The sequence below is a fragment of the Coregonus clupeaformis genome, chromosome 19, assembly GCF_020615455.1.
Source record: "Coregonus clupeaformis isolate EN_2021a chromosome 19, ASM2061545v1, whole genome shotgun sequence".
Lineage (NCBI taxonomy): Eukaryota > Metazoa > Chordata > Actinopteri > Salmoniformes > Salmonidae > Coregonus > Coregonus clupeaformis.
Genome location: NC_059210.1, coordinates 16,766,997 through 16,793,591, shown reverse-complemented (window position 1 = coordinate 16,793,591; position 26,595 = coordinate 16,766,997). Strand labels below are relative to the sequence as shown.

General features: G+C 45.0%; 1 protein-coding gene across 1 annotated transcript in view; it reads left to right on the top strand.

Moving 5' to 3' along the window:
* The window catches only part of b4galnt4a (beta-1,4-N-acetyl-galactosaminyl transferase 4a), a 476,874-nt gene that overhangs the window by 432,563 nt on the left and 17,716 nt on the right, over nt 1-26,595 (top strand). Inside the window, exons 10-11 of the mRNA XM_045227106.1 lie at nt 18,618-18,782; nt 19,254-19,363. Coding sequence (XP_045083041.1) covers nt 18,618-18,782; nt 19,254-19,363 — 275 coding nt within the window. The remainder of the gene's footprint in view (nt 1-18,617; nt 18,783-19,253; nt 19,364-26,595) is intronic.

The following is a 26,595-nucleotide window of genomic DNA, read 5'->3' as shown; positions in this document are numbered from 1 at the left end:
CCTCTTGTCCAGATTTGAAAGGGCAGTGTGCGGTGCGATGGTGATTGCGTCATCTGTGGTATGCAAATTGTAGTGGGTCTAGGGTGTCGGGTAAGGTGGACGTGATATGATCCTTAACTAGCCTCTCAAAGCACTTCATGATGACAGAAGTGAGTGCTATGGGGCGATAGTCATTTAGTTCAGTTACCTTCACATTCTTGGGTACAGGAACAATGGTGGACATCTTGAAACAAGTGGGGACAACAGACTGGGATAGGGACAGATTGAATATGTTCGTAAACACTCCAGCCAGCTGGTCTGGACATGCTCTGAGAACGATGCCATCTGGGCCGGCAGCCTTGTGAGGGTTAACACGCTTAAATGTCTTACTCACTTCCACATACTTGTGTCTGAGCCCTTCACTTTGTATCTGTACTAACCTTTTGCCTGTTTGACTGCCTGACAGAGGGCATAGCTGGACTTTTTGTACACGTCCATGTTCCCAGTAACCTTGCCATGGTTAAATGCAGTGGTTCACCCTATCCATGTTCTAATCGTAACAGTGGGAACAACATCCTCTATGCACTTCCTGATGAGCTCAGTCACTGAGTCAGTGTATACATCAATGTTATTCTCAGAGGCAACCCGGAACATATCCCAGTCCACGTGATCAAAACATTCTTGAAGCATAGATTCCGATTGGTCAGACCATCGTGAAGTCCCATGTGGCTCAGTTGATAGAGCATGGCGCTTGAAACGCCAGGGTTGTGGGTTCGATTTCCACGGGGGACCAGTATGAAAATGTATGCCCTCTGGATAAGAGCGTCTGCTAAATGACGTAAACAGTCCTTATCACGGGTACTTCCTGATTAAGTTTCTGCCTATAGGAAGGAAGGAGCAGATTAGAGGCGTGATCTGATTTGGCCGTCCCAGAAGGGGGAGTAGCAATTGTCAATAATTCTTAATGAGCGAGTAGCGCAGGTGATGTGTTGATAAAACTTTTCCTCAGATTTGCTTTATTAAAGTCCCAAGCTACGATATATGCGGCCTTAGGATATGCGGTTTCCAGTTTCCAATGTAGTTCCTTGAGCGACGTCGCAGTCGGTGTCTGTTTGAGGGGGAATATACACGGCCGTGACGATGAACGAAGATAATTCTCTCTGGAGATAATGCGGTCGCCGTTTGATAGTGAGTTATTTCATATTGGGAGAACAAAAGGACTTGAGTTCCTGTACGTTACCACAATCACACCATGAGTAGCTAATCATGAAACATACACCTCTGCCTTTCTTTTTCCCGGAGTTACTTCTTCCTGTCCCCATGATGTACGGAGAACCCTGCTGGCCGTATGGACGGGGAAAGTATATCCGGAGTGAGCCATGATTCCGTAAAACAGAGTATGTTACAGTCCCTTGGCCCCCTTAGAAGCATCGAGCGTCACCATGGATGTCCAAAGTTTTCCAATACCTTAATTTTAAGACATGCATTTGAAACTTAACACCCCGTATGAAAACACTTTATTCCAGCGTTGTAACGGAAGGTCGATGAATCTATGATCTCAAGATCATTAACGATAACTAACAAGTTTCATATCACTGGGTCTCAGAGGCAGATTGTTGCCTAGCAACTGTTCGCTTGGCAACCATGATGTCAGAGGCTGGCATCCTGTTAATCCTCTCCATTCTGACCGCTCCATCAAATAAGTGATAAGGGAAGTGTGTGTGCATGTGTGCGTGTGTGCGTGTCGTTGGTGCAAACTTAATGAAGTGCCCTACTGATTTTTTGCACTTATACCTCACTGCTTCTTCTTGGCTCAGGAAGGGCCCAGCTGTTACAGTATGCAGCGCACACACACACACACACACACACTGAAGTCACTCTCCGGCTCTGAAACTGATGCTCAACTCAATGTGAACTCTCTCTTGCCAAGCCTTTCTCATCCAGCTCTATCCCTCAGTCCAAACTCACACACACACACACACTCCCTGAACCTGCCCTTCAGCACATGGCGCCAAGAGCAGGTGAAACAAGCAGGAGGTGGGGGGACACCTGCCAGCTTTTTGCATTTATTCAATCAAGCTAATCCTTTACCAACAGCTACTCTTCATTGGGTCTCTCCCTCTCTCTCTCTCTCTCTCTCACACACACACACAAACACTTTCTCTTACTTTCTCCCCCGAGAAAATGCTTCATACAGTACCCCTCTGCTTTACCCACAATCCCGTGGGGGGGGGGAAACGACGTGGGCTGCCCTGTTAATTATAAAGCATTCCTCCTATCAGGTCTTGCTACTGACACTCTATAAATCACTGGCACTTGCCCCTTCCTGCCCCACCATTGATTGGTGTAATTATACCCTCTCGTCTCACCTCTCTTCTCTTCTCCTCTCGTCCATCTCTCCTTTCCTTTCCTCGTCCTGCATCTCCTTGCCTTGACTTGCCTCATCTCGTTTTGTATCGTCTCTTCTCTTCTCCCCTCTCGTCTTCTCGTCTTCTTATCAACCCAACACCTTGTCGAGATCCAAGGTTGCTATAATGACAATACCCAGTGATGTAATGGGCAATCGAGATAAGACAAACAACCACTGATTATAAACAAAAGCATATTACATTTTTAGAACTGTATTGTTTGCATTTTGATTGCATTTTAATGTAGGCCTATAGGGAAGATAGGCCATGGGGAGATGTTCATGTTGAAACATATCTAGTTTGCTAAGATTAGCACATATTTTCTCAGGGGACCCCACATGGGGCCCCGACCCCACGTTTGGGAACCAATGTACTAACCTTTCTCTCTGCTTGCTTCCTCTCTCTTTGTCTCCTCTGCATGCATTGCAGCCTGCCTCGGCCTCACCACTGTCTGTTTCACTAGTACTCTCTGTAAAGCAATGTTATGATGAGAATTTAGTATCTTATCTTTTGCTCCTACTGAGGTCAGGCTCCGTTTAACGCTAGCTTCTTACTTCATCCTTCTAGCCAGCTAACTAGCTATCTGGCTAACACGAGACAGAGACATTTTATGTTACTGCAATACTAATAGAAGTCTCTGCCGGCAGCTAGCCACCTGACTGACTGAGTGACAGTATAAGCGACTAATTACCAGTTGTGCACTCATTCTACAAGAGTCAGGTTTTTTTGTTTGGGGGATGTTTGTAGCAGGGGAGAACGACTGCCCTCTCTCATTGAAACCACGGAAGTTCAAGGCCAACCGCTGTAAATTAATCTTTGTGTGAATAATTTTTTTTACTTGAAGTTATAAAGATAATTTAGTTGCTAATGACAGCCTGCAGTATCCCAGTCGGCCTTCAACTTAAGTTACTCAATGAGAGGGGGCAGCACTGAGCTAGATTTCAACGTCACTACCTGGAGTAGCTCAAACTACGCATGTTATATCTCCATGAGACACCATCTTAACCGACTTCATTTGGCTTCAATGCGCTATTGAGTCTTCACATAGGAATGAATGGTGGCACGTGATCAATGGCTTTGTCCATTCATATATACAGTCATTGATTTGTAGACATGGCAGGCAGTCGCGGTTGTTTAAAAAAATGGCCTTATGTCCGGCATCTCTCAAACCCACTAGTCTGTCAGCTGCGTCTCTAGTTGCCTACTTGTATAGCCACTTGTCATTGGTCTGCTGAGCCCGACTCCGAGCTGGGGTAGTTCATTTCACATCTCACTGGCTCTCGGCCTGTGCCACGACTCGTGAGAGGGCGGAGTTAGCCGTTTGAGAGAGTGGTGAATGTGCTGCTAATAAGGCCAATTCGGGGGGCGCAGGCTAACACAACGAACAAACAACTGTTCATGATTCCAGTCGTTCGCAATGAGGCAGGCGCGTTTAGAACTCCGATCAAGAATGTAAGCGTTCTGAGCTTTGATCAATGCTGGAAGTGCAATTCTACATTATTTCTTAACAGAACAGAAACTTATCTTCACCTCGGGCCTAAGAACAGCCCTTAGTCGAACTCTTCGGAAACTTTGCGGTATTTCGTTTTTTTATGTATTATTTTTTACATTATTAGCTCAGGAAATGTTTTGTGTCATTACATACAGCCGGGAAGAACTATTGGATATCAGAGCGGCGGTAACTCACCAGAACTACCAGCATTATGACCAGGAATACGACTTCCCCGAAGCAGATAATTTGTTTGCTCTCCCCAGAGCAATTGAACTGATTTACTGTCACTTCCGTTTGAGCGTGTCATTTGTCTCCGTGCTGTGCGGTTTGTTGTTGCTCGGCTACCTGGCAAACTTGACCGTTTCATCTATCTTCATTTTACACATTTTACCAACGTCTTAGTTATTTTTTATTTTATTTTATTTTTCGCTCAATTTTTTTCATTCAACTTTTTCACCCCGGACGCTTTATCTGGACATGGTTCTACAGGACCTCCACCAGCCGAAGCTAGGTAGTAACATTAACACTATGCCATCTAATTGCAGTCGCTGTACTCATAATATACAGGAAAACTATCGCCTTATGGTGAGGATAGATGTGCTTCAAGCCCAGCTTCAGATGCAATTGTTAGGCAAGGGCAATTTAAGTGTAGGAAAGGATGAAACAGCATCTGTGCCACCAGTAAGTACAGCTGGACAATTTTCTCAAGGCTTCTGGAAAGAAATGCTGTCGGCATGCTCAACCGGTGTCGCTCATTCAGCCGACAGAAACTTTCAACCGGTTCTCCCCATTAAGCAACGAGTCGGAGTCAGAGGCCGAGCCTTCTCAGGTCTCTCCTCCACACATTACGGGGTCTGAGCCACCGAAGCCTCCCACCATTAGCTCTGACAAATTGAAACCCTAGTCATTGGCGACTCCATTACCCGCAATATTAGACTTAAAAAGAATCATCCATCGATCATACACTGTTTACCATGGGGCAGGGCTACCGACGTAAAGGCTAATCTGCTAGATGGTGCTGGCTAAGGCTAAAACTGGCAATTGTAGAGAGTATAGGGATATTGTTATCCACGTCGGCACCAACGATGTTAGGATGAAACAGTCAAAGGTCACCAAGAGCAACATAGCTTCAGCGTGTAAATTAGCTAGAAAGATGTTTCGGCATCGAGTAATTGTTTCTGCCCCCCTCCCAGTTAGGGTGAGTGATGAGTTCTACAGCAGAGTCTCACAACTCAAACTGTTTTCTGCCCCTCCCAAAATATAGAATCTGTAGATAATTGTCTCTCTTTCTGGGACACCCACAAACAGGACCAAGCCTGGCCTGCTGAGGAGTGACGAACTCCATCCTAGCTGGAGGGGTGTTCTCATCTTATCTACCAACATAGACAGGGCTCTAACTCCTCTAGCTCCACAATGAGATAGGGTGCAGGCTAGGCAGCAGGCTGTTAGCCAGCCTGACAGCTTAGTGGAGTCTACCATTAGCACAGTCAGTGTAGTCAGCTCAGCTATCCCCATTGAGACCGTGTCTGTGCCTCGATCTAGGTTGAGCAAAACTAAACATGGCGGTGTTCGCCTTAGCAATCTCACTGGAATAAAGACCTCCTCCATTCCTGTCATTACTGAAAGAGATTGTGATATCTCACATCTCAAAATAGGGCTACTTAATGTTAGATCCCTCACTTCCAAGGCAGTTATGGTCAATGAACTAATCACTGATTATAATCTTGATGTGATTGGCCTGACTGAAACATGGCTTAAGCCTGATGAATTTACTGTGTTAAATGAGGCCTCTCCTCCTGGTTACACTAGTGACCATATCCGGAGGTGTTGCTAACATTTACGATAGCAAATGTCAATTTACCCCCACAAAAATGACTGCGTTTTTGTCTTTTGAGCTTCTAGTCATGAAATCTATGCAGCCTACTCAATCACTTTTTATAGCTACTGTTTACAGGCCTCCTGGTCCGTATACAGAGTTCCTCACTGAGTTCCCTGAATTCCTATCAGACCTTGTAGTCATGGCAGATAATATTCACATTTCTGGTGACTTTAATATTCACATGGAAAAGTCCACAGACCCACTCCAAAAGGCTTTCGGAGCCATCATCGACTCAGTGGGTTTTGTCCAACATTCATTGCCACAGTCATACCCTGGATCTAGTTTTGTCCCGTGGAATAAATATTGTGGATCTAAATGTTTTTCCTCATAACCCTGGACTATCGGACCACCATCTTATTACGTTTGCAATCGCAAAAAATAATCTGCTCAGACCCCAACCAAGGACCATCAAAAGCCGTGCTATAAATTCTCGGACAACCCAAAGATTCCTAGAGGCCCTTCCAGACTCCCTCCACCTCCTCAAGTACGTCGGAGTACAAAAATCTGTTAACGACCTAACTGAGGATCTAAATTTAACCCTAGATGCAGTCGCACCTCTAAAAACAAAAAAACATTTGTCACAAGAAACTAGCTCCCTGGTATACAGAAAATACCAGAGCCCTGAAGCAAGCCTCCAGAAAATTGGAACGGAAATGGCGCTCCACCAAACTGGAAGTTTGAACAGTGCAAATTACGGACTCCTCTTTGAATTTGCGTATTTCTCCAAAGCTCAGCTGTCCTGTGTCTGCACAAAACTTCCAGGACCTTGGATCAATGGAGACACTCAAGTTTTTTAATCTTATATTTCTTGACACATTCATGAAAATAGTCATGGCTGCATACTGGACCCTATTCCAACTAAACTACTGAAAGATCTACTTCCTGTGCTTGGCCCTCCTATGTTGAACATAATAAATGTCTCCCTATCCACCAGATGTGTACCACACATACTAAAAGTGGCAGTAATAAAGCCTCTCTTGAAAAAGTCAAACCTTGACCCAGAAAATGTAAAAAACCTTTGGCCTATATCAAATCTCCCATTCCTCTCAAACATTTTAGAAAAAGCTGTTGTGCAGCAACTCACTGCCTTCTTGAAGACAAAAAATTTAATACGAAACACTTCAGTCTGGGTTTAGACCCAGAGGACACATCATAGCACTGAGACTGCACTCGTGAAGGTGGTAAAGGACCTTTTAATGGCGTCAGACCAAGGCTCTGCATCTGTCCTCGTGCTCCTAGACCTTAGTGCTGCTTTTGACACCATCGATCACCACATTATTTTGGAGAGATTCCAAATCAAATCAAATCAAATTTTATTGGTCACATGCGCCGAATACAACAGGTGCAGACATTACAGTGAAATGCTTACTTACAGCCCTTAACCAACAGTGCATTTATTTTAAACAAAAAAGTAAGAATAAAACAACAACAAAAAAGTGTTGAGAAAAAAAGAGCAGAAGTAAAATAAAGTGACAGTAGGGAGGCTATATATACAGTAAAATAAAGTGACAGTAGGGAGGCTATATATACAGGGGGGTACCGTTGCATAGTCAATGTGCGGGGGCACCCGGCTAGTTGAGGTAGTTGAGGTAATATGTACATGTGGGTAGAGTTAAAGTGACTATGCATAAATACTTAACAGAGTAGCAGCAGCGTAAAAAGGATGGGGTGGGGGGGGCAGTGCAAATAGTCCGGGTAGCCATGATTAGCTGTTCAGGAGTCTTATGGCTTGGGGGTAGAAGCTGTTGAGAAGTCTTTTGGACCTAGACTTGGCACTCCGGTACCGCTTGCCGTGCGGTAGCAGAGAGAACAGTCTATGACTAGGGTGGCTGGAGTCTTTGACAATTTTGAGGGCCTTCCTCTGACACCGCCTGGTATAGAGGTCCTGGATGGCAGGGAGCTTTGCCCCAGTGATGTACTGGGCCGTACGCACTACCCTCTGTAGTGCCTTGCGGTCAGAGGCCAAGCAGTTGCCATACCAGGCGGTGATGCAACCAGTCAGGATGCTCGATGGTGCAGCTGTAGAATTTTTTGAGGATCTGAGGACCCATGCCAAATCTTTTTAGTCTCCTGAGGGGGAATAGGCTTTGTCGTGCCCTCTTCACGACTGTCTTGGTGTGTTTGGACCATGATAGTTCGTTGGTGATGTGGACACCAAGGAACTTGAAGCTCTCAACCTGTTCCACTACAGCCCCGTCGATGAGAATGGGGGCGTGCTCAGTCCTCTTTTTTTTCCTGTAGTCCACAATCATCTCCTTTGTCTTGGTCACGTTGAGGGAGAGGTTGTTGTCCTGGCACCACACGGCCAGATCTCTGACCTCCTCCCTATAGGCTGTCTCATCGTTGTCGGTGATCAGGCCTACCACTGTTGTGTCGTCGGCAAACTTAATGATGGTGTTGGAGTCGTGCCTGGCCATGCAGTCATGGGTGAACAGAGAGTACAGGAGGGGACTGAGCACGCACCCCTGAGGGGCCCCCGTGTTGAGGATCAGTGTGGCAGATGTGTTGTTACCTACCCTTACCACCTGGGGGCGGCCCGTCAGGAAGTCCAGGATCCAGTTGCAGAGGGAGGTGTTTAGTCCCAGGATCCTTAGCTTAGTGATGAGCTTAGAGGGCACTATGGTGTTGAATGCTGAGCTGTAGTCAATGAATAGCATTCTCACGTAGGTGTTCCTCTTGTCCAGGTGGGAAAGGGCAGTGTGGAGTGCGATAGAGATTGCATCATCTGTGGATCTGTTGGGGCGGTATGCAAATTGGAGTGGGTCTAGGGTTTCTGGGATTATGCTGTTGATGTGAGCCATGACCAGTCTTTCAAAGCACTTCATGGCTACAGACGTCAGTGCTACGGGTCGGTAGTCATTTAGGCAGGTTCTTGGGCACGGGGACTATGGTGGTCTGCTTGAAACATGTTGGTATTACAGACTCAGTCAGGGACATGTTGAAAATGTCAGTGAAGACACTTGCCAGTTGGTCAGCACATGCTCGGAGTACACGTCCTGGTAATCCGTCTGGCCCTGCGGCCTTGTGAATGTTGACCTGCTTAAAAGTCTTACTCACATCGGCTACGGAGAGCGTGATCACATAGTCGTCCGGAACAGCTGGTGCTCTCATGCATGCTTCAGTGTTGCTTGCCTCGAAGCGAGCATAGAAGTGGTTTAGCTCGTCTGGTAGGCTTGTGTCACTGGGCAGCTCGCGGCTGTGCTTCCCTTTGTAGTCTGTAATAGTTTTCAAGCCCTGCCACATCCGACGAGCGTCAGAGCCAGTGTAGTATGATTCAATCTTAGTGCTGTATTGACTCTTTGCCTGTTTGATGGTTCGTCGGAGGTCATAGCGGGATTTCTTATAAGCGTCCGGGTTAGAGTCCCGTTCCTTGAAAGCGGCAGCTCTACCCTTTAGCTCAGTGCGGATGTTTCCTGTAATCCATGGCTTCTGGTTGGGGTATGTACGTACGGTCACTGTGGGGGACGACATCATCGATGCACTTATTGATGAAGCCAGTGACTGATGTGGTGTACTCCTCAATGCTGTCTGAAGAATCCCGGAACATGTTCCAGTCTGTGCTAGCAAAACAGTCCTGTAGCTTAGCATCTGCGTCATCTGACCACTTTTTTATTAGCCGAATCACTGGTGCTTCCTGCTTCAGTTTTTGCTTATAAGCAGGAATCAGGAGGATAGAGTTATGGTCAGATTTGCCAAATGGAGGGCGAGGGAGAGCTTTGTATGCGTCTCTGTGTGTGGAGTAAAGGTGGTCTAGAGTTTTTCCCCTCTGGTTGCACATTTAACATGCTGGTAGAAATGAGGTAGAACGGATTTAAGTTTCCCTGCATTAAAGTCCCCGGCTACTAGGAGCGCTGCATCTGGATGAGCGTTTTCCTGTTGATTAATGGCCTTGTACAACTCATTCAGTGCAATCTTAATGCCAGCATTGGTTTGTGGTGGTAAATAGACAGCTATGAAAAATATAGATGAAAACTCTCTTGGTAAATAGTGTGGTCTACAGCTTATCATAAGATACTCTACCTCAGGCGAGCAAAACCTCGAGACTTCCTTAGTATTTGATTTTGTGCACCAGCTGTTGTTTACAAATATACACAGACCGCCGCCCCTTGTCTTACCAGAGTCTGCCGTTCTGTCCTGTCGATGTAGCGTATAGCCTGCTAGCTGAATGTTATCATTGTTGTCGTTCAGCCACGACGCCGTGAAACATAAGATATTACAGTTTTTAATGTCCCGTTGGTAGGATAACCGTAATCTTAAATCGTCCATTTTATTCTCAAAAGCTTGAACGTTGGCTAATAGGATTGATGGGAGAGGCAGTTTACTCGTTCGCCGTCGGATCCTTACAAGGCACCCGGATCTGCGTCCCACGATATCTCCGTCTCTTCCTCACGCGAATGACGGGGATCTGGGCCTTGTTGGGTGTCTGTAGAATATCCTTCGCGAACGCCTCGTTGAAGAAAAAGTCTTCGTCCAACGCGAGGTGAGTAATCGCTGTCCTGATATCCAGAAGCTCTCTTTGGTTATAAGAGACGATGGCAGAAACATTATGTACAAAATAAATTACAAATAACGCGGAAAAACACACATAATAGTACAATTGGTTAGAGGGCTGTAAAACGGCAGCCATCTTCTTCCGGCGCTGTGTGGATTGGAAACCTTAATTGGTCTACACAGACAAGTTCTTGCCTGGTTTAGATCTTATCTGTCGGAAAGATATCAGTTTGTCTCTGTGGTTGGTTTGTCCTCTGACAAATCAATTGTACGTTTCGGTGTTCCTCAAGGTTCCATTTTAGGACCACTATTGTTTTCACTATATATTTTACCTCTTGGTGATGTCATTCAGAAACACAATGTAAACTTTCATTGCTATGCGGATGACACACAGCTGTACATTTCGATGAAACATGGTGAAGCCCCAAAATTGCCTACCCTGGAAGCCTGTGTTTCAGACATAAGGAAGTGGATGGCGGCACATTTTTTACTTTTAAACTCGGACAAAACAGAGATGCTAGTTCTAGGTCCTAAGAATCAAAGAGATATTCTGTTGGATCTGACAATTAATCTTGAATGTTGTACAGTCGTCTCAAAAAAAAAAACTGTGAAGGATCTCGGCGTTACTCTGGACACGAACTTATCAAGAATATTTCAAGGACAGCTTTTTTCCATCTTCGTAACATTGCAAAACTCTGAAACATGTTGTCCAGAAATGATGCAGAAAAGCGAATACATTCTTTTGTCACTTCTAGATTAGACTATTGCAATGCTCTACTCTCCGGCTACCCGGATAAAGCACTAAATAAACTTTGTTTAGTGCTAAACACGGCTGCTAGAATCTTGATTAGAACCAAAATATTTGATCATATTACTCCAGTGCTAGCCTCTGGCTTCCTGTTAACCTACAAAGCATTACATGGGCTTGCTCCTACCTATCTCTCCGATTTGGTCCTGCCGTACATACCTACACGTACGCTACGGTCACAAGACGCAAGCCTCCTTATAGAATTTCTAAGCAAACAGCTGGAGACATGGCTTTCTCCTATAGAGGTCCAGTTTTATGGAATGGTCTGCCTATAAATGTGAGAGACGCAGACTTGATCTCGACCTTTAAGTCTTTAATGAAGACTCATCTCTTCAGTATGTCCTATGATTGAGTGTAGTCTGGCCCAGGGGTGCGAAGGTGAACGGAAAGGCACTGGAACGACAAACCGCCCTTGCTGTCTCTGCCTGGCCGGTTCCTGTCTCTCCATTGAGATTCTCTGCCTCTGACCCTATTACGGGGGCTGAGTTACTGGCTTACTGGTGCTTTCCATGCCATCCCTAGGAGATCTCCGTCACTTGAGTGGGTTGAGTCACTGACGTGATCTTCCTGTCCGGTTTGTCGCCCCCTCTGGCTCGTGCAGTGGAGGAGATCTTTGTGGGCTATACTCAGCCTTGTCTCAGGGTAGTAGGTTGGTGGTCTGTTGATATCCCTCTGGTGGTGTGGGGGCTGTGCTTTGGGTGGGGTTATATTCTACCTGGTTGGCCCTGTCCGGGGGTATCATCGGACGGGGCCACAGTGTCTCCCGACCTCCACTATCTCAGCCTCCAGTATCTATGCTGCAATAGTCTATGCACCAGGGGGCTAGGGTCAGTCTGTTATATCTGGTGTTATTCTCCTGTCTTATCCGGTGTCCTGTGTGAATTTAAGTATGCTCCCTCTAATTCTCTCTCTCTCCCTCCCCTTCCGGAGGACCTGAGCCCTAGGACCATGCCTCAGGACTACCTGGTCTGATGACTCCTTGCTGTCCCCAGTCCACCTGGTCGTGCTGCTGCTCCAATTTCCACTCTTCTGCCTGCGGCTATGGAACCCTGACCTGTTCACCGGACGTGCTACCTTGTCCCAGACCTGCTGTTTTCAACTCTCTTTCTCTACCGCACCTGCTTTTTCAACCCGGCTATGAAAAGCCAAGTGACATTTACTCCTGATGTACTGACCTGTTGCAACCTCTACAACCACTGTGATTATTATTTGACCCTGCTGGTCATCTATGAATGTTTGAACATCTTGGAGAAAAATCTGGCCTTAATGGCCATGTTTAATCTCCACCCGGCACAGCCAGAAGGGGACTGGCCACCCCTCAGAGCCTGGTTCCTCTCTAGGTTTCTGCCTTTCTAGGGAGTTTTTCCTAGCCACCGTGCTTCTACATCTGCATTGCATGCTGTTTGGGGTTTTAGGCTGGGTTTCTGTATAGCACTTTGTGACATCTGCTGATGTAAAAAGGGCTTTATAAATAATTTGATTGATTGATTGATTCCAGAGGCCGGCCGAGGAGAGGCACTCGAGGCGGCCTGCTGGTTCGACTTAGGAGGCGCATACACCACGCACAGCTTCCGAGTATATTACTCGCTAATGTTCAGTCTTTGGATAACAAAGTTGATGAGCTCAGGGCAAGGATTTATTTCCAGAGAGACATCAGGGCCTGTAACATAATTTGTTTCACGGAAACACGGCTTTCTCTGGATATTCTGTCGAAATCAGTCCAGCCAGAGGGATTCACAGTTCATCGCACAGACATAAATAAATATCTATCCGGGAAGCAGAAGGGCGGAGGTGTGTGTTTCATGATTAACGACTCATCGTTTAATTGTAGTAACATACAGGAATTCAAGTCCTTTTGTTCACCCGACCTAGAATACCTGACAATCAAATGCCGACCGTATTATCTCCCAAGACAATTTTCCTCCGTTATAGCCACGGCCGTTTATATCCCCCCTCAAGCCGATACCATGACGGCCCTCAAAGAACTTCACTGGACTTTATGCAATCTGGAAACCACATACAGTATCCTGAGGCTGCATTTATTGTAGCTGGGGATTTTAACAAAGCAAATTTGAGGACTAGGCTGCCGAAGATCTATCAACATATCGACAGTAGTACTCGCGCTGCTAAAACACTCAACCACTGTTATTCAAACTTCCGGGATGCTTACAAGGCCCTCCCCCGCCCTCCTTTCGGCAAATCTGACCACGACTCCATTTTGCTTCTCCCTTCCTAGAGGCAGAAACTCAAACAGGAAGTACCTGTGCTAAGGACTATTCAACGCTGGTCTGACCAATCGAAATCCACGCTTCAGGATTGTTTTGATCACGCGGACTGGGATATGTTCAGCGTAGTTTGCGGAAATAATTTAGACGAATACACTGATACGGTAACTGAGTTTAGCAGGACATGTATAGGAGATGTCGTATCCACTGTGACTATTAAAACCTACCCTAACCAGAAACCATGGATGGATGGCAGCATTTGAGCGAAACTGAAAGCGCTAACCATGGCAAGCTGACTAGGAATATGGCAGAATACAAACAGTGTAGTTATTCACTCGCAAGGCAATCAAACAAGCAAAATGTCAGTATAGAGACAAAGTGGAGTCACAATTCAACGGCTCAGATATGAGACGTATGTGGCAGGGTCTACAGACAATCACAGACTACAAAAGGAAAACCAGCCACATCTTGCTTCTGGACAAGCTAAACACCTCCTTCGCATGCTTTGAGGATAACACAGTGCCACCGACGCGGCCCGCTACCAAGGACTGTGGGCTCTCCTTCTCCGTGGCCGACGTGAGTAAAACATTTAAACGTGTTAACACTCGCAAGGCTGCCGGCCCAGACGGCATCCCTAGCCGCGTCCTCAGAGCATGCGCAGACCAGCTGGCTGGTGTGTTTACGGACATATTCAATATCTCCCTATCCCAGTCTGTTGTCCCCACACGCTTCAAGATGGCCACCATTGTTCCTGTACCGAAGAAAGCACCGAACTATCGCCCGTAGCACTCACTGTCATCATGAAGTGTTTTGAGAGACTAGTCAAGGATCATATCACCTTTACCTTACCTGCCACCCTAGACCCACTTCAATTTGCTTACCGCCCCAATAGATCCACAGACGATGCAAATCGCCATCACTCTGCACACTGCCCTATCCCATCTGGACAAGAGGAATACCTATGTAAGAATGCTGTTCATTGACTATAGCTCAGCATTCAACACCATAGTACCCTCCAAGCTCATCATTAAGCTCGAGGCCCTGGGTCTGAACCCCGCCCTGTGTATTTGGGTCCTGGACTTCCTGACGGGCTGCCCCCAGGTGGTGAAGGTAGGAAACAACACCTCCACACTGGGGCCCAACAAGGGTGCGTGCTCAGCCCACTCCTGTGCTCCCTGTTCACCCATGACTGCGTGGCCAAGCAAACTCAATCAATCGGCTGTCTCAATCAAGTTTGCAGATTACACAACAGTAGTAGGCTTGATTACCAACAATGACGAGACAGCCTACAGGGAGGAGGTGAGGGCTCTGGGAGTGTGGTGCCAGGAAAATAACCTCTCACTCAATGTCAACACAACAAAGGAGATGATCGTGGACTTCAGGAAACAGCAGAGGGTGCACCCCCCTATCCACATCGATGGGACCGCAGTGGAGAAGGTGGAAAGCTTCAAGTTCCTTGGCATACACATCACTGACAAACTGAAATGGACCACCGACACAGACAGTGTGGTGAAGAAGGCGCAACAGAGCCTATTCAACCTCAGGATGCTAAAGAAATTTGGCTTGACACCTAAAACCCTGACAAACTTTTACAGGTGCACAATTGAGAGAATCCTGTCGGGCTGTATCACCGCCTGATACGGCAACTGCACCGCCCGCAACCGCAAGGCTCTCCAGAGGGTGGTGCGGTGTGCCCAACGCATTACCGGGGGCAAACTACCCACCCTCCAGGACACCTACAGCACCTGATGTCACAGGAAGGCCAAAAAGATCATCAAGGACATCAACCATCCGAGCCACTGCCTTTTCACCCCGCTATCATCCAGTAGGCGAGGTCAGTACAGGTACATCAAAGCTGGGACTGAGAGACTGAAAAACAGCTTCTATCTCAAGGCCAAAAGACTGTTAAACAGCCATCACTAGCACATTAGAGGCTGCTGCCTATAATATATGCCATTTAGCAGACACTTTTATCCAAAGCGACTTAGAGTCACACGTGCATACATTTTTTGTGTATGGGTGGTCCCGGGGATCAAACCCACTACCTTGGCGTTACAAGCGCCGTGCTTTACCAGCTGAGCTACAGAGGACCACGATAGACATAGACTAGAAATCACTGGCCACTTTAAGAAACGGAACACTAGCCACTTTAATCATGTTTACATATCTTGCATTACTCATCTCATATGTATATACTATATTCTATACTATTCTACTGTATCTTAGTCCATGCTGCTCTGACATCGCTCGTCCATATATGTACACTACCATTAAAACGTTTGGGGTCACTTAGAAATGTGCTTGTTTTCGAAAGAAATGTATTTTTTTTGTCCATTAAAATAACATCAAATTGATCAGAAATACAGTGTAGACATTGTTAATGTTGTAAATGGCTATTGTAGCTGGAAACTGCTGATTTTTTGATTGAGTAGCTACATAGGCGTACAGAGGCCCATTATCAGCAACCATCAGTCCTGTGTTCCAATGGCACGTTGTGTTTGCTAATCCAAGTTTATCACTTTAAAAGTCTAATTGATCATTAGAAAACCCTTTGCAATTATGTTAGCACAGCTGAAAACTGTTGTGCTGATTAAAGAAGCAATAAAACGGGCCTTCTTGAGACTAGTTGAGTATCTGGAGCATCAGCAATTATGGGTTCGATTACAGGCTCAAAATGGCCAGAAACAAATAACTTTCTTCTGAAACTCGTCAGTCTATTCTTGTTCTGAGAAATGAAGGCTATTCCATGCCAGAAATTGCCAAGAAACTAAAGATCTCATACAACGCTGTGTACTACTCCCTTCACAGAACAGCGCAAACTGGCTCTAACCAGCCTAGAAAGAGGAGTGGGAGGCCCCGGTGCACAACTGAGCAAGAGGACAAATACATTAGTGTGTCTAGTTTGAGAAACAGGCGCCTCACAGGTCCTCAACTGGCAGCTTCATTAAATAGTACCCGCAAAACACCAGTCTCAATGTCAACAGTGAAGAGGCGACTACGGGATGCTGATCTTCTAGGCAGAGGTGCAAAGAAAAAGCCATATCTCAGACTGCCCATCTTAATCTTTTCTTTTTATTGGCCAGTCTGAGATATGGCTTTTTCTTGCAACTCTGTTTCCAGCTACAATAGCCATTTACAACATAAAAAATGTCTACACTTTATTTCCGATCAATTTAAGGAAAATTCAATTAGAAAACAAGGACATTTCTAAGTGACCCCAAACGTTTGCGCGGTAGTGTATATATTCTTAGTTAATTCCTTACTTCAATTTGTGTGTATTGGGTATATGTTGTGAAATTGTTAGATATTACTTGTTAGATATTACTGCACTGTCGGAGCTAGAAGCACAAGCATTTCGCTACACCCGCAATAACATCTGCTAAACACGTGTATGTGACCAATAAAATTTGATTTGATTTGAATAATCCCCGGATTCTCATGCCTTATTGCTTAATTTCCCAATAAGGATTTGATTTTGAATTTTATACTTGGTAGGTTAAGGAAAAGCATTGTTAAATTGCACATTAAGTGCAATTTTCATCTTATTTTTGTCACAAATAATGTGATCACAATAATGTAGTAAATTACAAATGTGAACTTTGATTAACCTTGTAACAATTGTCATTCTCAATATGGCAGTGTTATCTGGTAGGGCATTGAAGAAGAACTGTCAACTTTAAAAGGCAAACTGGATTTAAATTCGCATTTAAATTCGGTCATTGATAATGTTTACATAAAAATAATATTGCAAACATATTAATTTATCATTATCAAATGTTGTTTTTTGCAGTTATATATATCCATAAATTGCGGCCCCAAATCTGCAATATGAGTCATATTTGAACAGTTTGGGCTAGAGCAGGGGTTTCCAACACTTTCTTTCATAAAGGCTACTTCATACAACAACAAAAACATTCACGAGCTACTCATACACAGCCTGCACATTTTGTTATTATGTATAAGGTGAACTTCTAGCAACCCAAAGGTTGCGTGTTCGAATGTCATCACAGAAAATGTTAGCATTTTTGCTAATTAGCAACTTTTCAACTACTTACTACTTTTGAGCTACTTTGCAACTACTTAGCATGTTAGCTAACCCTTCCCCTAACGCTAATGCTAACCTTAACCGTTTTAGCTAACCCTTCCCCTAACCTTAACCCTTTAACCTAACCTTAACCTTAACCCTAACCCCACGTTAGCGTTAGGCACCTAGCCACTTAGTTAACATTAGCCACAACAAATTGGAACATATCATACGTTTTGCAAATTCGTAACATATTGTACGTTTTCGCAAATTTTAACATATCCTATGAATTGTAATTCGTAACATATCATACTGAATGGAGCACCTCGGATTTACGTACAGAATAATACATAATGCTCTGAGACCAGATCGCCCAGCCAGGACTGTTACTTTGTAACTGAATGTAAACATTTTAACAATGTCATTTAGCCGATTGAAGTTGGGAAAATAGATGGCAAAAATGCATAATAGTGTTAAATGTCTGTAAACTGCTTGGGGAGGAAAATTATTTCACATATTTAATGATCTAATATTAGGCCTACTGATTATTTCTCACTATCTACTTGCAAGCTACTCATTGACAGCCCGCGAGCTACCGGACATGCAGTTCCTGCTCAGGTGCAACTTTTGGTAGGCTGATGGAAGGCTACTCAGAGTCAGAGTCTGCTCTACTGCGAATCAGACATGTCCATGCTCATCATGGTTCTTACAGGCAAATTCCAATTATACAAAGAATTTGCTTGTGGTGCATGCAGCTCAAATGATGGTGTAATGGTGTAACAACACCAATGGACCAACACCACTGCACATGAAACAACGATACAAATGTAACAGCTAAAAACAATAGATAAACAATTTTATTTTGCAGGTGTCTTTTCATTTTAAACACCAGTGGTGCAACTAGCTTTCTAACTGCACGGAACCAAAACAGTGGTGCGTACGAGCAAAGCAAAAATTGAGGCGACAGGGGGAGTGGGTGCAAAATGCAATCTGTTGATTATTATATCATATATAAAATGGACATATCTATTTTAATACAGACTAGCTTAAAACATTACAAATCATTTGCACCCCTATTTTGAAAGTGGTGGTGCAGCTTCTCCATTTCTTTATTGCTCAGGTGCCTATGTACGTCCCTCCCTCTCCCTCTCTCTATTTCACATATTTATTTATTTTCTACATTGTAGAATAATAGTGAATACATCAAAACTATGAAATTACACATATGGAATCATGTAGTAACCAAAAAGGTGTTCAACAAATCCAAATATATTTTTGATCTCCCTCTCCCTCTCTCTCTCTCTGTCCTAGATGAATCCAGTCTGAAGATGAACAGTGTGGACCACATCCCTCAGACCCTGGCCAGTCACAGTAGACCATCATCAGTAGAGGAACAGTCACAGAGACACAGTCACTTCAACAGCCAGCATGGAGCGGACATGCTCAAACCAGACCCCCGAGACACTTTCTATAGCAGTAAGTATAGAGTATAGCACCAGACAGCCATGCACATCTCTCTCTGACGGTCTGTTTCTCTCTTTATCTTACCCTATTTTTCATTTTTCTAGAAACACCATCATGGCTCTATTCCAGTATCCATTTGCATACCACTTACAATGAAGCAATTGTACATTTTAGCAGATGCTCTTATCCAGAGTGACTTATAGTTAGTTCATCTTAAGATAGCTAGGTGGGACAACCACATATCACAGGCATAGTAAGTACACTTTTCCTCAATAAAGTAGCTATTAGCAAAGTCAGAGTTAGAAATGGGGGGGATTCAAGTGCAAGTGTTGGTTCAGAAAAGTGTTTTTAGAGTATGCATTCTAGTATAGACAGTGGAACGCAGTCTCTGTCTTTTTAAAAATACATTTCATATATGCATATTCAAAATATTATTTGCTCACCTCTCCCTCTCTCTCGTCCTCCCTCCCTCCCTCTCTCTAGCCCCTATGATCCAGGCATCTCGTCTGGAGAACGTGCTGCCAGCCTGTCTCTACTCCCCGACCTACGTCGTCAAAGACTTCCCCATAGCCAGATACCAGGGCCTACAGTTTGTAAGTCAGCCCTCCAGCACTGTGCGTGCCTGTGTGCATGTGCGTGTGGGTGTGCGCATGTCCACCTACAGTACTGGTCAAAAGTTTGGACACACCTACTCATTCAAGGGTTTGTCTTTATTTATACTAATCAGATGGTCCTCTGTAGCTCAGCTGGTAGAGCACGGCGCTTGTAACGCCAAGGTAGTGGGTTCGATCCCCGGGACCACCCATGCACAAAAAAAAAAAACTTATGCACGCATGACTGTAAGTCGCTTTGGATAAAAGCGTCTGCTAAATGGCATATTTATTTATTTTTTATTTATTTTCTACATTGTAGAATAATAGTGAATACATCAAAACTATGAAATTACACATATGGAATCATGTAGTAACCAAAAAGGTGTTAAACAAATCAAAATAGCAAATAATTAAAGAGCAGCAGTAAAATAAAATAACAGTAGGGAGGTTATATACAGGGGGTACCGGAACAGAGTCAATGTGTGGGGGCAGCGGTTAGTCGAGGTAATTGAGGTAATATGTACATGTGGGTAGAGTTAAATTGACTATGCATAAATAATAAACAGAGTAGCAGCAGCGTAAAAGAGGGGATTGGGGTGGGGTGGGGTGGGGTGGGGAGGCAATGCAAATAGTCTGGGTAGCAATGTTTAGCTGTTCAGGAGTCTTATGGCTTGGGGGTAGAAGCTGTTAAGAAGACATTTGGACCTAGACTTGCCGTGCGGTAGCAGAGAGAACAGTCTATGACTAGGGTGACTGGAGTCTTTGACAATTTTTAGGGCCTTCCTCTGACACCGCCTGGTATAGAGGTCCTGGATGGTAGGAAGCTTGGGCCCAGTGATGTGCTGGGCCATACGCACTACCCTCTGTAGTGCCTTGTGGTCGGAGGCCGAGCAGTTGCCATACCAGGCGGTGATGCAACCATTCAGGATGCTCTCGATGGTGCAGCTGTAGAACTTTTGGAGGATCTGAGGACCCATGCCAAATCTTTTCGGTCTCCTGAGGGGGAATAGGCTTTGTCGTGCCCTCTTCACGACTGTCTTGGTGTGTTTGGACCATGATAGTTTGTTGGTGATGTGGACACCAAGGAACATGAAGCTCTCAACCTGTTCCACTACAGCCCCGTCAATGAGAATGGGGACGTGCTCAGTCCTCTTTTTTTTCCTGTAGTCCACAATCATCTCCTTTGTCTTGATCACGTTGGGGGAGAGGTTGTTATCCTGGCACCACACGGCCAGGTCGCTGACCTCCTCCTTATAGGCTCATCATTGTCGGTGATCAGGCCTACCACTGTTGTGTCGTCGGCAAACTTAATGATGGTGTTGGAATCGTGCCTGGCCATGCAGTCATGGGTGAACAGGGAGTACAGGAGGGAACTGAGCACGCACCCCTGAGGGGCCCCCGTGTTGAGGATCAGCGTGGCAGATGTGTTGTTACCTACCCTTACCACCTGGGGGCGGCCCGTCAGGAAGTCCATGATCCAGTTGCAGAGGGAGGTGTTTAGTCCCAGGGTCCTTAGCTTAGTGATGAGCTTTGAGGGCACTATGGTGTTGAACGCTGAGCTGTAGTCAATGAATAGCATTCTCACGTAGGTGTTAATCTTGTCCAGGTGAGAAAGGGCAGTGTGGCATGCAAATTGGAGTGGTTCTAGGGTTTCTGGGATAATGGTGTTGATGTGAGCCATGACCAGCCTTTCAAAGCACTTCATGGCTACAGACGTGAGTGCTACGGGTCGGTTGTCATTTAGGCAGGTTATCTTAGTGTTCTTGGGCACAGGGACTATTGTGGTCTGCTTGAAACATGTTGGTATTACAGACTCAGTCAGGGACATGTTGAAAATGTCAGTGAAGACACTTGCCAGTTGGTCAGCGCATGCTCGGAGTACACGTCCTGGTAATCCGTCTGGCCCTGCGGCCTTGTGAATGTTGACCTGCTTAAAAGTCTTACTCATAATGGCTACAGAGAGCGTGATCACATAGTCATCCGGAACAGCTGATGCTATCATGCATGCTTCAGTGTTGCTTGCCTCGAAGCGAGCATAGAAGTGATCTAGCTCGTCTGGTAGGCTTGTGTCACTGGGCAGCTCGCGGCTGTGCTTCCCTTTGTAGTCTGTAATAGTTTTCAAGCCCTGCCACATCCGACGAGCGTCAGAGCCGGTGTAGTACGATTTCAATCTTAGTGCTGTATTGACTCTTTGCCTGTTTGATGGTTCGTCGGAGGGCATAGCAGTACAGCTTTGCACAGTCGTGGCATTCTCTCAACCAGCTACATGAGGTAGTCACGTGGAATGCATTTCAATTAACAGATGTGCCTTGTTAAAAGTTAATTTGTGGAATTTCTTTCCTTAATGCGTTTGAGCCAATCAGTTGTGTTGTGACAAGGTAGGGGTGGTATACAGAAGATAGCCCTATTTCGTAAAAGACCAAGTCCATATTATGGCAAGAACAGCTCAAATAAGCTGTAGACAGATGACAGATGGTAGACAGATGGTAGACAGATGGTCACACATTGTGTATGTTTCTGTGTGTGGGCGTGTCTGTGTGTGGGTGTGAGTATTCCCTGTGAAACATGCTAGAAACATGAGAGCTTGAAACATGCTGTGAATGGGTGTGTATGCGATTGTTTGTTTGTGAGAGAGATAGGGTGTCTCCTACACTTGGTTTGTTTTTACGGAAAATGCTTATATGAAATAGTTTCTCAATCAAAGTTGAAAACCAGATGTGCTTTCTAAGTAGCTCAGGCACACAGAATCTCAGTTCTGAAGGCCTCCTATAGCCAATGGGTCGATGAGTCAGGAGGTGCTGACCTGCTCCAATCCACTGGACAGATGGTAAACTCAACTCCGCGGCCAGTGGGAGACTAGACACTGGTAACGCGTAGGAGGTCGGGTGGGAGGCAGTCTGGGTGGCCTCCATATAGCCTAGAAGATCCGATCCAGCTATTAAACAGCTTTGCCCCGCTTGAGGCGGACATACCAGCCCTGGCAGTCATCTCTGATTCTGGGAGTACACCAACAGCTAGCAGCCGTCCAGGGGCACCCTCCTCCACAGCTCAGCCGGTCGCTGACCAAAGGAAGCAAGGTGTTGAGCCGTCCTCCACCTCCCCGAGGATTCCGACGCCATCCGCTGCTACTGGTACATGTGCGGTGAGTCAGGCTGGCATGAGTCGAAGCACACCTCCTCCCTCCTGCCCACAGTTCTAGCCAACTACTCTAATATTGGCACCATTGTCACTCATGTTGGATTTAACAACATTCGCTTTCGGCAATCTGAGAAACTGAAGGACTACAACATTCTCTTGAACACCCTTGTTGGCACAGGGAAGAGAACGGTCATCTCTGGCCCCCTGCCGTGCTATAGAAGGGCTTTGGAACGTCACTGCCCTAAACGAGTTCCTGAAGAAACTCTGCAAAGACAGGAATGTCTCCTTTTGTGACAATTTTGACTTGCTGTGGGAGCAACCAACACTCTTCATAAGAGATGGGATTCACCCTAACCACAGGGGTTCCAGGATTATCTCCATCACCATAGCGAACTGCTTAAGAGACGTACGGTCTGGGTTTGGTAGCGCTCCAGGCCTCGCCGTCATAACAAGCAACAGAGAACATGCTAATCGTATTATATCCCAGAGAAATAGAAGTGCAGTGAATGTAAGTAACCTAATTTATGTTCCTTTAACTGTTAGGCTCCGACGGTATTGTCTGCAATAACCATATGCACATAGAATTCCACTGTTTGCACTGAAACTGTCTGCCTTAGGAAGAAGCACACTGTGTGCAGCCCACTCAGTACTCAAATGTAAATGTCACTGACATGTCTACCTCGGATTAGCCTCTCAGAATAGCACTAAAAGCGAACAAGCAACCCAGAAAAGGACTGTAAATAGCCCATATTAACATATGTAGCCTGAGAAACAAGTTTTTTTTTAACCTTTATTTAACTAGGCAAGTCAGTTAAGAACAAATTAATATTTACAATGACGGCCTACACCGGACGACGCTGGGCCAATTGTGCGCCACCCTATGGGACTCCCAATCACGGCCGGTTGTGATACAGCCTGGAATCGAACCAGGGGGTCTGTAGTGACGCCTCAAGCACTGAGATGCAGTGCCTTAGACTGCTGCGCCACTCGGGAGCCCATGAAATTTCAGGAAAGGTTCATGAAATTGACAAATTATTAACATCAGAAAACATTCATGTTCTGGCCATCTCTGAAACACACTTAGATCATTGATTTGATGATGCAGTAGTAGCTATACATGGCTATAGAATATATAGTAAAAATGTAAGAGGTGTTGCTATGTATGTCCAGAGTCATATTCCATGTCAGATGATGTAGAAGGAATATGGCTACAGGTTCATCTGCCTCAGCTAAAGACTATTCTCGTAGGAAGTTGCTATAGACCACTGCGTGCTAAAAGTCAGTATTTGGACTAAATGTGTGAAATGCTGTATATTGTACAACGGGTGGGTATAATCCTGAATGCTGATTGGTTAAAACTGTATTCCAGCCGGTGTCTATTCCACAAGTTACCACCGGCTAAATTTATGACATTAAAATGCTATTTACTCTGTTCCATTTGACTGGGCAATTCACTGTCTCTTCAGCCCAGCCAGGCAATTTATAAACTTGATCTCCACTATAAAAAGCATCTAGACCAGGGTTCTTCAATTCCGGTCCTGGAGGGACGAAACAATTCTGTTTTTTATTTCTACCTGGTAGTTAGTTGCACTCACCTGGTGTCCCAGGTCTGAATTAGCCCCTGATTAGAAGGAGAGGATGAAAAACAGAGGTGTTTCGGCCCTCCAGGACCGGAATTGAAGAACCCTGATCTAGACATTATCTCACATTTCTTTTAGACTAACATTTAGTTAGTTGGGACGGGAGTTGGGACGAGACAGACTGTCAGGCAGCGTTTCTCAGTCAGTCAAAGTCATGAATCAGCTGGCATAATTTTTATGGATATACAGTTGAAGTCGGATGTTTACATACACTTAGGTTGGAGTCATTAAAACTTGTTTTTCAACCACTCCACAAATTTCTTGTTAACAAACTATAGTTTTGGCAAGTCGGTTAGGACATCTATTTTGTGCATGACACAAGTAATTTTTCCAACAATTGTTTACATACAGATGATTTCACTTATAATTCACTGTATCACAATTCCAGTGGGTCAGAGGTTTACATACACTAAGTTGACTGTGCCTGTAAATAGCTTGGAAAATTACAGAAAATGATGTCATGGCTTTAGAAGCTTCTGATAGGCTAATTGACATCATTTGAGTCAATTGGAGGTGTACCTGTGGATGTATTTCAAGGCCTACCTTCAAACTCAGTGCCTCTTTGCTTGACATCATAGGAAAATCTAAAGAAATCATCCAAGACCTCAGAAAAAAAATTGTAGACCTCCACAAGTCTGGTTCATCCTTGTGAGCAATTTCCAAACGCCTGAAGGCACCACGTTCATCTGTACAAACAATAGTACGCAAGTATAAACACCATGGGACCATGCAGCCGTCATACCGCTCAGGAAGGAGACGCGTTCTGTCTCCTAGAGATGAACGTACTTTGGTGTGAAAAGTGCAAATCAATCCCAGAACAATAGCAAAGGACCTTGTGAAGATGCTGGAGGAAACAGGTACAAAAGTATCTATATCCACAGTAAAACGAGTCCTATATCAACATAACCTGAAAGGCCGCTCAGCAAGGAAGAAGCCACTGCTCCAAAACCGCCATAAAAAAGCCAGACTACGGTTTGCAACTGCACATGGGGATAAAGATAATACTTGTTGGAGAAATGTCCTCTGTTCTGATGAAACAAAATAGAACTGTTTAGCCATAATGACCATCGTTATGTTTGGAGGAACAAGGGGGCAGCTTGCAAGCCGAAGAACACCATCCGAACCGTGATGCACGGGGGTGGCAGCATCATGCTGTGGGGGTGCTTTTCATTGGCAGGGACTGGGAAACTGGTCAGCAATCTTTAAGTTATACCACAGATTCTCAATTGGAATGAGGTCTGGGCATTGACTAGGCCATTCCAAGACATTTACATGTTTTCCCTTAAACCACTTGAGTGTTGCTTTAGCAGTATGCATAGGGTCATTGTCCTGCTGGAAGGTGAACCTCCGACCCAGTCTCAAATCTCTGGAAGACTGAAACAGGTTTCCCTGAAGAATTCCCATGTATTTAGCGCCATCCATCATTCCTTCAATTCTGACCAGTTTCCCAGTCCCTGCCGATGAAAAACATCCCCACAGCATGATGCTGCCACCACCATGCTTCACTGTGGGGATGGTGTTCTCTGGGTGATGAGAGGTGTTGGGTTTGTGCCAGCGTTTTCCTTGATGGACAAAAAGTTCAATTTTAGTATCATCTGACCAGAGTACCTTCTTCCATATGTTTGGGGATTCTCCCATATGGCTTTTGGCGAACACCAAACGTGTTTGCTTATTTTTTACTTTAAGCAATGGCTTTTTTTCTGGCCACTCTTCCATAAAGCCCATCTCTGTGGAGTGTACAGCTTAAAGTGGTCCTATGGACAGATACTCCAATCTCCGCTGTGGAGCATTGCAGCTCCTTCAGGGTTATCTTTGATCTCTTTGTTGTCTCTCTGATTAATGCCCTCCTTGCCTGGTCCATGAGTTTTGGTGGGCTGCCCTCTCTTGGCAGGTTTGTTGTGGTGCCATATTCTTTCCATTTTTGAATAATGGATTTAATGGTGCTCCGTGGGATGTTCAAAGTTTCGGATATTTTCTTATAACCCAACCCTGATCTGTACTTCTCCACAACTTTGTCCCTGACCTGTTTGGAGAGCTCCTTGGTCTTCATGGTGTTGCTTGCTTGGTGGTGCCCCTTGCTTAGTGATGTTGCAGACTCTGGGGCCTTTCAGAACAGGTGTATATATACTGAGATCATGTGACACTTAGATTGCACACAGGTGGACTTTATTTAACTAATGATGTGACTTCTGAAGTTAATTGGTTGCACCAGCTCTTATTTCGGGGCTTCATAGCAAAGGGGGTGAATACATATGCACGCACCACTTTTCCGTTATTTATTTTTTCGAATTTTTTGAAACATGTTATTTTTTTTATTTTTTTCATTTCACCAATTTGGACTATTTTGTGAATATCCATTACATGAAATCCAAATAAAAATCAATTTAAATGACAGGTTGTAATGCAACAAAATAGTAAAAACACCAAGGGGGATGAATACTTTTGCAAGGCACT